The 13,412-nt window shown below is 41.6% G+C and overlaps 1 protein-coding gene across 5 annotated transcripts in view; it reads right to left on the bottom strand.

Moving 5' to 3' along the window:
- Positions 1-13,412, bottom strand: part of pola1 (polymerase (DNA directed), alpha 1) — a 163,989-nt gene that overhangs the window by 44,803 nt on the left and 105,774 nt on the right. For all 5 annotated transcript variants that reach the window (XM_061922032.1, XM_061922029.1, XM_061922030.1 and 2 more), the window contains one exon: positions 9,826-9,942. In XM_061922032.1, the coding sequence (XP_061778016.1) occupies positions 9,826-9,942 (117 nt within the window). The remainder of the gene's footprint in view (positions 1-9,825; positions 9,943-13,412) is intronic.

A 13,412-nucleotide genomic window follows, 5' to 3' on the forward strand; every position in this document is an offset into this window, starting at 1 on the left:
TTAAATCCAATCTGCACTTTGTTAGAATATATAACAAATTGGACCAAGCTATATTTCTAACAAAGACAAATCATTATTTATTCTAGATTTTCCAGAATTTTTTTTTTTAAATAAATTTAAAAGACTTTGAAATTTGATTCTAAAGTTTTTCTAGACTTGCCAGAATATATTTTTTTAAATTTTAATCATAATAAGTTTAAAGAAATATTTCACAAATATTCTTCGTCTGAAAAACAGAAGCTAAAATGAAGAATTAAATTAAAATGTATTTATTATTCCTTACAAAAAAAATTACAAAAAAAAAAAAAAATACTTGAACATTGATTTAAATTGTCAGGTAAGAAGAGGAAGGAATTTAAAAGATAAAAAGGTCTATGTGTTTAAAAATCCTAAAATCATTTTTAAGGTTGTATTTTTTCTCTAAAATTGTCTTTCTGAAAGTTATAAGAAGCAAAGTAAAATAATAAATGAATTTATTTAAACAAGTGAAGACCAAGTCTTTAAAATATTTTCTTGGATCTTCAAATTCTATTTGAGTTTTGTCTCTCTTAGAATCAAAAATGTCGAGCAAAGCGAGACCAGCTTGCTAGTAAATAAATAAAATTTAAAAAATAGAGGCAGCTCACTGGCAAGCGTTGCTATTTGAGCTATTTTTAGAACAGGCCAGCGGGCGACTCATCTGCTCCTTACGGGCGACCTGGTGCCCGTGGGCACCGCGTTGGTGATCCCTGATCTATATATTGTTATTTACAGAGAAATTGGAAAAAAGGAATCACCTGACCTTCATGACTTCATCATTTACTCAGAGGACGACTTTCTGACTGTTGGACATTGCGGACAAAAGCCTGACCTTTCATGAATAATTCCGTACGCTTTTGTTTTTAAATCTTATCTTTTTGTATAGTATTGCTTTGTTTGTTTAGTTATTAACTTTTAAGTAAAATAACTGACCCAATATTGTCTGTTTATTTATAGTAAACTACTACTCCTCCATACGTCGTCAGCCTGATTTGTATAAACTAACCCAGGGGTGTCAAACTCAAATACAGATTGGGCCAAAATTTAAAACTGAACAAAGCCACGGGCCAAGGTTGAACAAATTAACCTTTTAATAGGGACCCAAACAAGTTTTGCATTGAATATTGAACAAGCAAGGCTTATATAACTTTATAGTGACATGTAAAATCAAGTTTTAAATAATAATAATAAAAATGTAAAATGGCATATCAAATAAAATTTAAATAAAATTTGAATGCCTCTTTTCTATTTGCAGCCCTCTGAGGTAAATATCAAAATAAACTTTTTCCACCGGCTAATAATAAATTTGCAAATAAAATAACAATAATGAATGAATCAAACATTCAAGCCTTGAAGTAGCAAGAGAAAGTGCATGAGTAAAATGTTAATTATTGCTTGGGGAGGGTGGTGGTGGTGGTGGTGGGGGGAGGGGGTTGTAGTGTCCCGGAAGAGTTAGTGCTGCAAGGGGTTCTGGGTATTTGTTCTGTTGTGTTTACGTTGTGTTGCCGTGCAGATGTTCTCCCGAAATGTGTTTGTTATTCTTGTTTGGTGTGGGTTCAAAGTGTGGTGCATATTTGTAACAGTGTTTAAGTTGTTTATACGACCACCCTCAGTGTGACCTGTATGGCTGTTGAACAAGTATGCCTTGCATTCACTTGTGTGCGTGTGTGTGCAAAAGCCACATATATTATGTGACTGGGTTGGCACGCTATTTCTATGTAGGAAAAGCGGATGTGACGACAGGTTGTAGAGAACGCTAAAGGCAGTGCCGTTAAGGCACGCCCCCAATATTGTCGTCCGGGTGGAAATCGGGAGAAATTCGGAAGAATGGTTGCCCTGGGAGATTTTCGGAAGGGGCACTGAAATTTGGGAGTCCCGGAAAATCGTGAGGGTTGGCAAGTATGAGTATTAGCGGTGAATGTGGTGTTACAGCGGCACCGCTGCTGTATAATACCGGCGGGCCAGCTCTAATGTTAATTTCATATTGCCTCAAGGGCCAAATTAAATTACACGGCGGGTCAACTTTGGCCCGCGGGCCAGAGTTTGACACCCATGAACTAACCTGAACTGTGAAATGCAGTGGAAACACAAACCACACACTTTTACCGTAACCTATAAATCCAGGAACCAGTGGTTTCTGGAACCAAAACTTTTGGTGGAAAAGGGCCTATTGATGCATTTGTTTTTTTTGTTTTATTACTTAAATGTATATGCGCTAATCATTGTTAATATATTAAAATAAGAAAGAGAGGGGGGTAAAAAGGATATGATATGATAAATAGGATCAAAAATTATTGTTAAGAAATACTTTTTGGTCCTATTTGTTTTGATACAAAAAATAAGATTTTTGGAGTGTTTGTCATGATCTGGCAGCTCTTCTACCGCCTGTCTTATTTTTGTTGCAGTGCTTGGTTTCTGGGTCGCAGGCTGAAGACACCTGCGGACATTCATTTCCTCCTGACAACTTAAGCTCTTCAGTTCTTTCATTGGGGCCAGTTGATTCCTGATGATTGACCCTTCCAGTTGTGTTCATCTCCTCTGCTTTGGCTCCACTCACGCTTCTCGTTTCCTTTGGCTCGTTGCAGTGTAGTGTTACCTCTCCCCACCTTTTGTGTGCAATTTCTGTCTCTTCACACCTTATGCATGCATCGTTGTTTGTTTTTCCTCATTCTATTTTGAGTGCTCTTTTTGTTATTTTTCGTATTTATTTTTTTGCTTTGTGTACGGGCCCTGCCGGCTAAGCCGATCACAATATTTTTTTTTTCTGTATTTGTATTTTAAGCAGCACAATTTATCCTGCATGTGAACATACTTTGTATTACCACATTCATTTTTAAGAAGTTTCTGATCTTGGATATATAATCCTCCATACTGGCACACAGATTCATAGCTCAAGTGTCCCTACTCTCCTCTCAGAGCTGCCACATTATCGTGGTAGAGGAGTTTGCGTGTACCAATGATCCTAGGAGCTATGTTGTCCGGGGGTTTCTATACACCCTGGTAGGGTCTCCCAAGACAAACAGGTCCTGGGTGAGGGATCAGACAAAAAGAAGCTCGAAGACTTGAGGCCTATCGGGTTCTTTTGGCTCGTAGGACTCCGAAGGCAGCGGACAGGTACCGACAGGCCAAGCGGTGTGCGGCTTCAGCGGTCGCAGAGGCAAAAACTCGGACAAGGGAGGAGTTTGGGGAAGCCATGAAAAACGACTTCCGGACGGTTTGGAAGCGATTCTGGACCACCATCCACCGCCTCAGGAAGATGAAGCAGTGCAGTGTCAAAACCGTGTATGATGAGGATGGCGTTCTGCTGACTTCGACTGCGGATGTTGTGGATCGGTGGAGGGAATACTTCGAAGACCTCCTTAATCCCACCAACACGTCTTCCTATGAGGAAGCAGTTCCTGGGGAATCTGTGGTGGAATCTCCTATTTCTGGGGTTGAGGTCTCTGAGGTACTTAAAAAGCTCCTTGGTGGCAAGGCCCCGGGGGTGGATGAGATCCGCCTGGAGTTCCTTAAGGCTCTTAATCTGTGGGGCTGTCTTGGTTGACAAGACTCTGCAACATCGCGTGGACATTTGAGGCGATACCTCTGGATTGGCAGACCGGGGTGATGGTTCCTCTCTTTAAGAAGGGGAACCGGAGGTTGTGTTCCAACTATCGTGGGAGCACACTCCTCAGCCTTCCCGGTAAGGTCTATTCAGGTGTACTGGAGAGGAGGATACGCCGGATAGATGAACCTCAGATTCAGGAAGAACAGTGCAGTTTTTGTCCTGGTTGTGGAACTGTGGACCAGATCTATACTCTTGGCAGGGTCCTTGAGGGTGCATGGGAGTTTGCCCAACCAGTCTACGTGGCGTTTGTGGACTTGGAGAAGGCATTCGGCCGTGTCCCTTTGGGAAGTCCTGTGGGGAGTGCTCAGAGAGTATGCGGTATCAGACTGTCTGATTGTGGCGGTCTGCTCCCTGTTAATTCAGTGTCAGAGCTTAGTCCGCATTGCCGGCAGTAAGTCGGACAAGTTTCCAGTGAGGGTTGTACCCCGCCAGAGCTGCCCTTTGTCAACGATTCTGTTCATAACTTTTATCGACAGAATTTCTAGGCTCAGTCAGAGCGTTGAAGGGATCCGGTTTGGTGGCTGCAAGATTAGAGTGTGAAGCGATTGGGATGATAATCACCACCTCCAAGTCCGAGTCCATAGTTCTCGCCCTGAAAAGGGTGGAGTGCCATATCCGGGTTGGGGAGGACACCCTGCCCCAAGTGGAGGAGTTCAAGTACCTCGGCGTCTTGTTCACGAGTGAGGGAAGAGTGGAATGTGAGATCAACAGGCGGATCGGTGCAGTGTCTTCAGTAAGGCGGAATTTTTTTTGATCCATTGTGGTGAAGAAGGAGCTGAGCCGGAAGTCAAAGCTCTCAATTCACCTATGATCATGAGCTTTGGGTTATGACCGAAAGGAAAAGATCATGGGTACAAGCAGCCAAAATTAGTTTCCACCGCCGGGTGGTGGGGCTCTCCCTTAGAGATAGGGTGAGAAGCTCTGCCATCCGGGAGGAGCTCAAAGTAAAGCTGCTGCTCCTCCACATCAAGAGAAGCCAGAAGAAGTGGTTCGGGCATCTGGTCAGGATGCCACCCGAACGCCTCCCTAGGAAGGTGTTTAGGGCACGTCCGACCGGTAGGAGGTCAAAAGGAAGACCCAGGACACGTTGGGAAGACTATTTCTCCAGGCTGGCCTGGGAAGTCTGGGCTTCCCTGCTTAGGCTGCTGCCCCCGCGACCTGACCTAGGATAAGCGGAATAAGATGTATGGAGCGCCCCTACTTCTCCCAGTGTGGCGAATCAGAGTATTCATTAGGCACTGGAGGTTCTAAGCCTCCAGCTTCTCTTTTCTCTATTTTTAAGTGTCCGGTTATAAAGAATGATGTCACTCTTACATAAACAGGCTGTCGATTCTATAGTGTACAAAGTAGAAATTCATAGTGTAAAGACATGCAAACATAATTTTGGCAAAATTGTAGAAGCACACCAGCAGTTAACCACGCATCTTCCTGTTCCTCTTACGCACGGATGGACACACTAACGCACTTTGTCACGCGTGCGCACACACACACACACACACACACACACAAGTAAGGAGATGAAACGGCAACACATGCTAAGGAAATCTGAGGATAAAAAGTGGAAACTTTCAATCGACACTAAGTGCTGCTACACAAACACTAAAAGAAAACTTTGAAAACCAAGATTACATTTCCTGCAATTGGGTGCATTTCTACAATATATTATACCTTTGGATTTATTCTCATCTACCAACCTCTTTTGGCTGTACTTTGTACATTTACTAACATTATTATCGTTGAAAAAGTAAAGATAATTCTATAAATAGAATGCAAATAACTCAGAAACGGTTTCCATTGGGCAACTTTATCCAATTGCTTGTGTTCTGACAAGGGATTTCTTCCCGGAAGTGAAAACTAGTGGTGGTCAACCAAGCTAAGATGGCTGCGCACACTATCTGAGTACACAAAGGGCCTATATATTCCTGCAAAAGGCAGAAATGAGCAAAAAAACAACAACTATGCAATGAAATAAATCCCTACACTTATTGAAAAAAAAGATTTGTCGAGTGATATCAAGGTTTATACGTCGGTTGCGTTCCCAGACATATTGAACTCTTGTGCTCCAGATGCCAGTCTCCAAGACACAAGAGATGGAAACTTGTAAAAGCATGGAGGTCTACAACTTTTTTGTGTGCGGCTGGGTCAAGGAAAATGGTTTCAGGACTTTCCCAGATATTGCTGCGGTGGCGACTTGTCCAGGGTGTACCCCGCCTTCCGCCCGATTGTAGCCGAATTAGGCACCAGCGCCCCCTGTCACCCCAAAAGTGAATAAGCGGTAGGAAATGGATGGATGGACTTTCCCCAGATAAACATGCATCGTTTTTGCCCGGGTAAGGTTGCATTTTAGGATATAACATGGCGTCTACTGCCATGTTTGTTGCCTACCATTGCTGTTGCACACACCGGTTACGAGTATGCATGTTTCCCCCCGTCTTTATCAAAATATAACTATCGAAGCAACATTGTATACGTGCTGAGAGCTTTGTATATGATCATTTCCTTTGGTAAAAGCTTTAATATTTTAGGTTTTGCTCACATTTGATTTATTTTTTTTAGACTTGCCAAGTCGGTGCTTTAACAATGATGTCAAGATCATTTTTAAATGGGAGACGCTAAACGTTAAAGTATATCAGACTTTTAAACGAGTGGCAACTGAAAGCTTGTGCATTCTTCTGCTCTGCTACCTTGTACTGGAGTGCGTAGTACTTTTGTTGTCTTTTTTCATAAAATATTGCACTCTTCTGACACTCTTGATTACCTCTCGAGGCACACAGAAAAAACTTTATCCTCCTCGCAAATCTAACGGTTCTGTCAGCTGAAAACTAGGCAAGCACAGGGCTGGGCGATATGGCCGAAAACTATATCACGATAGCCGTTTTTAATGTTGATCGATATCGATAGTTATTTATCCTTTTTATTACTTATTTAAGCCTGCCAAGAAATACAGTACAACAATTTCCACCTTCCCGAAGTGCTATTTATCCGTGGACAGAGTGTCTGGGAGCCAGGTAGGATGAGCGCGGCTAACGTAATAAAATAACTAAAATAAATTTGAAGCTAGTTGCAGATGTGAGACATGAGATAACAGTAGTTTAAAAGCTATAGAACACTACACAGTAGTTTGGGAAGCAACTAATTAAAGCGACACGTCGGAAGTGTCAGGATGTTGCAGCACTGTCTGCATTAAAACCAACAAAACTAAAGACATGTTTCTGGTATTGGGTTGATATGTCAAGATATAATAGTTTCTCTTCTCACTCCTTGAATTCACAGCAAAACCGAGAGACAGCAGCAAGACAGAAAGACAGAAAGACAGTGCAACCACAGTAGTGTTTGTGTATTCCTCTTAAAGAATGGCAGTGTGTTGGGTGAGTGACATCAGTAAGAGAGCGGTAGCATGCAGCAGTCGTGGCGACTGGCGAACGTGTCCGATTGTGTCCTGCAGGAATAAGAAAAAAGCAATCAAATTGTCACGAATCGGCAGCCTCGTACTCCCAACCCGAAATCGGAGCGTAGCAGACCCAATGTCGAATAAAGTGAAGGGTGTTACCCGCGACAAAAACATCGACCCTGGAGTGAACGTCTCCCCTGCGCTCCTCGGCTATGGTCTAGGACTCGGAGCCAAACAGCAGGAAAGGTGTGATTGGCTGTCAACATGTCCCTCCTATTGCTTAGTGAATACAGTTAACTGAGTGGCTGTTATCGAGTCCGTCCCATTGTTCAGTGACCCTTCCTGTTTCCTGTATTCCCAAAGCACGACTGACTTCATTAAAATAATTTTGCTTTATAATGCCTGGTTTCTTCTGACCAAAAAATATAAACATATATTGAATATTTTATAGGACGCACTTTATATTGATATCAATTAAGTGTTTATCACGATGTATATTGATATCGTCTTATCGGCTCAACTCTACACAAGCGTTGGGCATTTTTCTTCGAAAAAGGCTAAATGGCGCCTAGTACCCATTGAGAACAGACGCTGGTTTGAGTACCATGCGTATTCAATGAGCCGGACGTAACGTCATTTTGAATCCAAGCAATAGCAATGGCCCTTTGGGTTATATACTTCCGGTGTTGTGACCTCTATTCACAATGCCTCATGTCAAAAATATACCTTCTTGCTGGCTTCTAATAAATGCTCTAGAACAGGGGTGTCAAACTCAAATACATAGTGGGCAAAATTCTAAAATGAACAAGGCCGCGGGCCAAAGTTGAACAACTTAACCTTTCAATAGGGACCCAAACAAGTTTTGCATTGAATACTGAACAAGCAAGGCTTATATAACTTTACAGTGACATGCAAAATCGAGTTTTGTTGGTAGCGGGGGTGTATATTGTAACGTCCTGGAAGAGTTAGTGCTGCAAGGGGTTCTGGGTATTTGTTCTGTTGTGTTTATGTTGTGTTACGGTGCGGATGTTCTACCGAAATGTGTTTGTCATTCTTGTTTGGTGTGGGTTCACAGTGTGGTGTAACAGTGTTAAAGTTGTTTATACGGCCACCCTCAGTGTGACCTGTATGGCTGTTGACCAAGTATGCGTTGCATTCACTTGTGTGTGTGTAAAAGCCGTATATATTACGTGACTGGGCCGGCACGCTGTTTGTATGGAGGAAAAGCAGACGTGAAGACAGGTTGTAGAGGATGCTAAAAGCAGTACCTTTAAGGCACGCCCCCAATATTGTTGGCCGGGTGGAAATTCGGGAGAATGGTTGCCCCGGGAGATTTTCGGGGGGGCACTGAAATTCGGGATTCTCCTGGAAAAATCGTGAGGGTTGGCAAGTATGAGAATTAGCGTTGAATGCGGTGATACAGCGGCACCGCCACTGTATAATACCGGCGGGCCAGCTCTAATATTAATTTATTATTCCCTCAAGGGGCAAATGAAATTACACGGCGAGCCAAATTTTGCCCTCGGGCCAGAGTTTGACACCCATGCTCTAGAAATACAACTGGTTTGTAACTAACAGTGTTAGGATTGTAATAATGCAAATGGGATTAGCAGTAAAGTAGACAGCCATCAACATTGTGGCTCGAAGAGCGAATGCAGGACACAAGTCAGCTAGCTAGATGATGCTAACTATGCTCACTAGCGAGCTTGTTTCGGCGCCCCTGATTGTTTCCCTGTTCTGCAATTCAGTGCAGCGTTTAGGCAAGAGGAACAGCGAGTACCTGCGACTGAGGCTAACGTTCCAACAATTTTTGTCCAAATCCTCTTTTTTTGATATTTCATTAAAAAACAAAACAACGCACTAGTGATATTTTCACGCAAAAATGAAGGTTTAAAAAGGCGCACTTCCCCGTTTTCACAGACATTTCACATTCCTTTAAGTATTATTGTATCCATGAAGCAATTGAGTCCATCAAAGTAGAACAAGCATGCCAAACACTACTGTCTCAACACTTCTTGAAGCTGCCATCTTCATCACCAACGGTCTCCTGAATAATGCGTAATGACAAAGTGCGGAGCCAAACATTGTGCTGGTGAACAGGTAAAACATAGAGAGGCTGCAGTGGAGAAACGATGGGCGAGTAAGCGTGGTAGAGTTATACGTTTTTATTCAGCCTGCAGTTTCAAGTGCCACAGCCTTCAGGCACGGCAACGGCCTCCTAAGTGGCTACAGTGACAGCAGAAATTGGGCTTCTGGGTTACAATCTGTCGCCACAAAGCCAGAGACAGCAAAGCACTGAGCGCAGTGGATTACAAAAAAATAATAAGTGGGGAGAAAAAAACCTTGACAGGAGAGTTAGGGCAACGGTAGAGACAGCAATGGGGACAGAGGACAGTTACACTCAACTTAAAAGGGGGAGTGTTAAAAACAGTGGTCAAACTAACCAAGTGTACCATCGAGCGCTTTGTGCGTCACACACGTTCTTACCTTTTTTAGAGGAAACGATATTACAAATGAGACCCAGCCCAGACAAACCATTATCCACAAAAATAAACATGTCAAATAAATAGTAGTAATAATAAACCTCAAGCATATCACCTTTGAAAAGCAGATTATTTTGTTAAAGATTTAGTACTGGTTCTCAGGAGGATAATGTAACATTCATCCTAAGCGGTGTGTACAATGCATGTGAGATGAGATTTTCCAGCTCCACAGCACCATCATCTGGACAAAGCCTCCAGATTCAATGATTATGTGCGTAGAATCACACATACCGTAATTCAAGCAAAGAGTGATGTGTGTGTGTTACCTCCGGCCTGAGGGTAGCTCTGCTGCAGGCTGTGCAGATGGGTCCGAGGCGGGAAAAGGCGATTGGCAAGCGTCTGGTCCTGTTCTGACAAGCCTGGTCCTCACACACTAACCAGCCCTGCAAGTGACAGACAAGTTAGCAGAGCAGCAATGGATTCTATGGTAAATAATACAAACAAATGTAACAAATCTAGGTCAAGGTGTACATAAAGTTTAGAGCAGGGTGCCCAAACTTTTTGTACCAAAGGCCACATAAAGAGTCTAAGTATGTGCGGGGCATTTTGATATTTTTTTAATTTAGTGTTGCGTGTCCGCTTTGTGTTCATGTGACAAGGTGTAGTGTTATTAGTTTTTACAGGGGTGTCCAAATTGCAGCCAGGGCCCAATTTCCGGACAGCAGCTTGGATTTTGTTGGCCTGCAACATTTCGTTAACTGTAAAAATGTTAGAAAAAGAGAATGAAAACATTTAATGTAATGAGAAAAATCTTAACTTTTGATACTAATAATAATATTTTCACTTATAAAACAAAGCTGGCACTAAGTTTTGATATGTGTCAGTCAGTATAATGTTAAAAAAAACACAAATATATCCCGCATACGTACTTTTCAAATTTCCTATCAAATTATCAGTTTTTTTCACATGACATTATGGCACCTTCCGAACAGTTAGAGGTTTAGAATTAAAGTATTTCTGATTTTGATTCAGTTCCTTGTTCAAGGGCACCACTGTCCACAGAATTAATCAAGTGTTTTAATCAATGCATTGTGATCTGCGACAAAAGTGTTTCTAAGGCGAAACAAAAAAAAACAAGCTGCATTTTTTTTTGTCTACTTGTTTTACGTTGTATCCTTCCTTGTGCACTTGTCACACATCCACAGTTAAGACCCCCCGTGGTGAGTTTGTGACCCTGGGCAGGTGCTGTGGCCTGACTCTCTCAAATGGCCTGAAGTCTTACAAACAGCCCACCCACCCTCTCAGATTCTTATGCCGTGTCATTACTAAGCAGGGGGGAGAGGGAGGGGGTAATGCCCAACTAATGACAGAGCATAAGAACTACCGTCATCAATGCCCACTTCCTTCCTTCCATTCACTCCTAATAAACCCCCCTCACCACCTGCAAGCCTACTACAGCCTCCTTGGTTGGTGATTCCAGTGGACTGTACTCCTTAAAATGACTGATGCAATTATGCAAATTTTTCAAGCTGTTGAAGCATACAAGCCACACAGCCGATCACACTTTTAAGCTAGACAGGCAGTAGATGGACAGAAATCTGAAAGAGAATTCACAGGGAGCAAGGAGGAGTGGGGGTGCTAATTGAGGCAGTTTGCCAGAGTTGAGGTGTACAGTTTGCATAAAGGCCCATAATTGCATAATTATAGCAATGGATGCCTGACATACTGAATGCAGACAACCAATTGAGTTCCACATAATTTAACCAGGCCAACACACAGTTCACTTGGAAATGTACCTCTTCTTGATTTTTTTTTTTGAAAGAACCTTATTTAAAGGGGAACGGTTTCTTTGTACCATTAAAGTCTGGCAATTGAGCTGCCAAATTAGCGAAAAATCTATTCGATGGATAACTTGCTATGAAATCATTTGTCAAGCAGATATATAATTGTTTATTTTAAATTTTAAAAAACAGTTTAAAATATTCAATATTATATTTGTTTCATTATTAGATACTAAAAGTTTAAAAGTGATGCAATTTAATGCAATACATGTATGAAGATTTTTAGTAAGAAAAATAAAATACTTTTCTAACTATTTCAAGGGTTTTGCGGGCCACATTAACTGATATGGCAAGCCAGATCAGGCCGCCGGGACTTCGTTTGACACCTGTGCAAAATATCATTTTATATACATTTTATGTAGAGCGCAACACTTTTCCCACATTGTTATTTTACAGCCTTATTCCAAAATAGAATAAATTCATCTTTGTCCTCAAAATTCTACAGACAAAACCCAATAATGACAATGTAATGTAGAAAGTGTTTTCTTTTTTTTTTTATTTATCAAAAATAAAAAAAAATAAAAAAAATCACACGTATGTAAGTAATCACAGCCTTTGATTAATTCTTTGTTGATGCACCTTTGGCAGCAACTACAGCTTCAAGTCTTTTTAATACAATGCCACAAGCTTGGCACACCATTCTTTGGGCAGTTTCGCCCATTCCTCTTCGCAGCATCTCTTAATCTCCATCAAATTGGATGGGAAGTCTTGGTTTTCATACAGGATGTCTCTGTACATTGCTGCATTCATCTTAATTTAGCCCGTGAGGTTACCAAGAAACCGCTGGTCACTCTGTCAGTGCTACAGCATTCCTCTGTGGAGAGAGAACCTTCCAGAAGGACAACCATCTCTGCAACAACCCATCAGTCAGGCCTGTATGGTATAATGGCCAGACAGATGCCATTTCTGAGTAAAAATGCATTCACTCAGGCCATGAGAAACAACATTTTTTGGTCTGATGAAAGAAAGATTGAACTCTTTGGTGTGAATGCCAGGGTTCATGTTTGGAGGAAACCAGGCACTGCTCATCAGCTCTCCAATACATCTCTCCACTGAAGCATGGCTGTGGCAGCATCATGCTTTGGGGATGGTTTTCGGCAGCAGGAACTGGGAGACTAGTCAAGAGAGAGGGAAAGATGAATGCAGCAATGTACAGAGACATCCTGGATGAAAACCAATCCCTCCCATCCAATCTGATGGAGCTTGAGAGGTGCTGCAAAGAGGAATGTGAAAAGAGGAATGGGCGAAACTGCCCAAAGATAGGTGTATACGAGCATGATCATTGATTCCGATTAATTTGAGTTCTATCAAAAATGGCGGAAAAGTCTTTCAGAAATTACCCCAGTAGTAAACCGTAGGGAAGCAACGATGCTTGGTATAATCCTGCACAAAACAACCCACTTTTGTTGACCGGGATCCAGTGTGTGTCATTGAATGTGTGTGTGTTTGAGTATGTTTGCGTGAAAGTTTATTTATTTTTTTATTTTTTTAATGAATACAAAAAAAAAGTGTTTTCTTTTTTTCAATAGATTTTTGAATAAACACAAAACACAATTTGGATTTCAATCGATTTTGTTGGACACCCCTTTGTCCTTTTTTTTAACTTTGTACTTTAGACGCAGGAGTACAGTACATGTTCTGCCCCTCTCCTCTTGGACTGCCTTTACTACACACGCCACTTGTAAACATCCATTAATTTGTACTTTGGCTACCGCACACACTTGGAGAAAAATATGTTTCATACAAATTCACGTACACACAATTATTCATACATATATGAACACATACGTATATTTATTCATTAATACATGCTGTACATATGGACACACATTGGTACATACCCACATACATAGGTTACCTACGCTTTGATTGATTTTGATTGATACTTTTATTAGTAGATTGCACAGTACAGTACATATTCCGTACAATTGACCACTAAATGGTAACACCCGAATAAGTTTTTCAACTTGTTTAAGTCGGGGTCCACGTTAATCAATTCATGGTTCGCTCCCACATACATACACAAATACAGTACATACATACACACTCATGGTACATACAGTACATCCTCA

This window comes from Nerophis ophidion, linkage group LG15, assembly GCF_033978795.1.
Source record: "Nerophis ophidion isolate RoL-2023_Sa linkage group LG15, RoL_Noph_v1.0, whole genome shotgun sequence".
NCBI classification, from domain to species: Eukaryota; Metazoa; Chordata; class Actinopteri; order Syngnathiformes; family Syngnathidae; genus Nerophis; species Nerophis ophidion.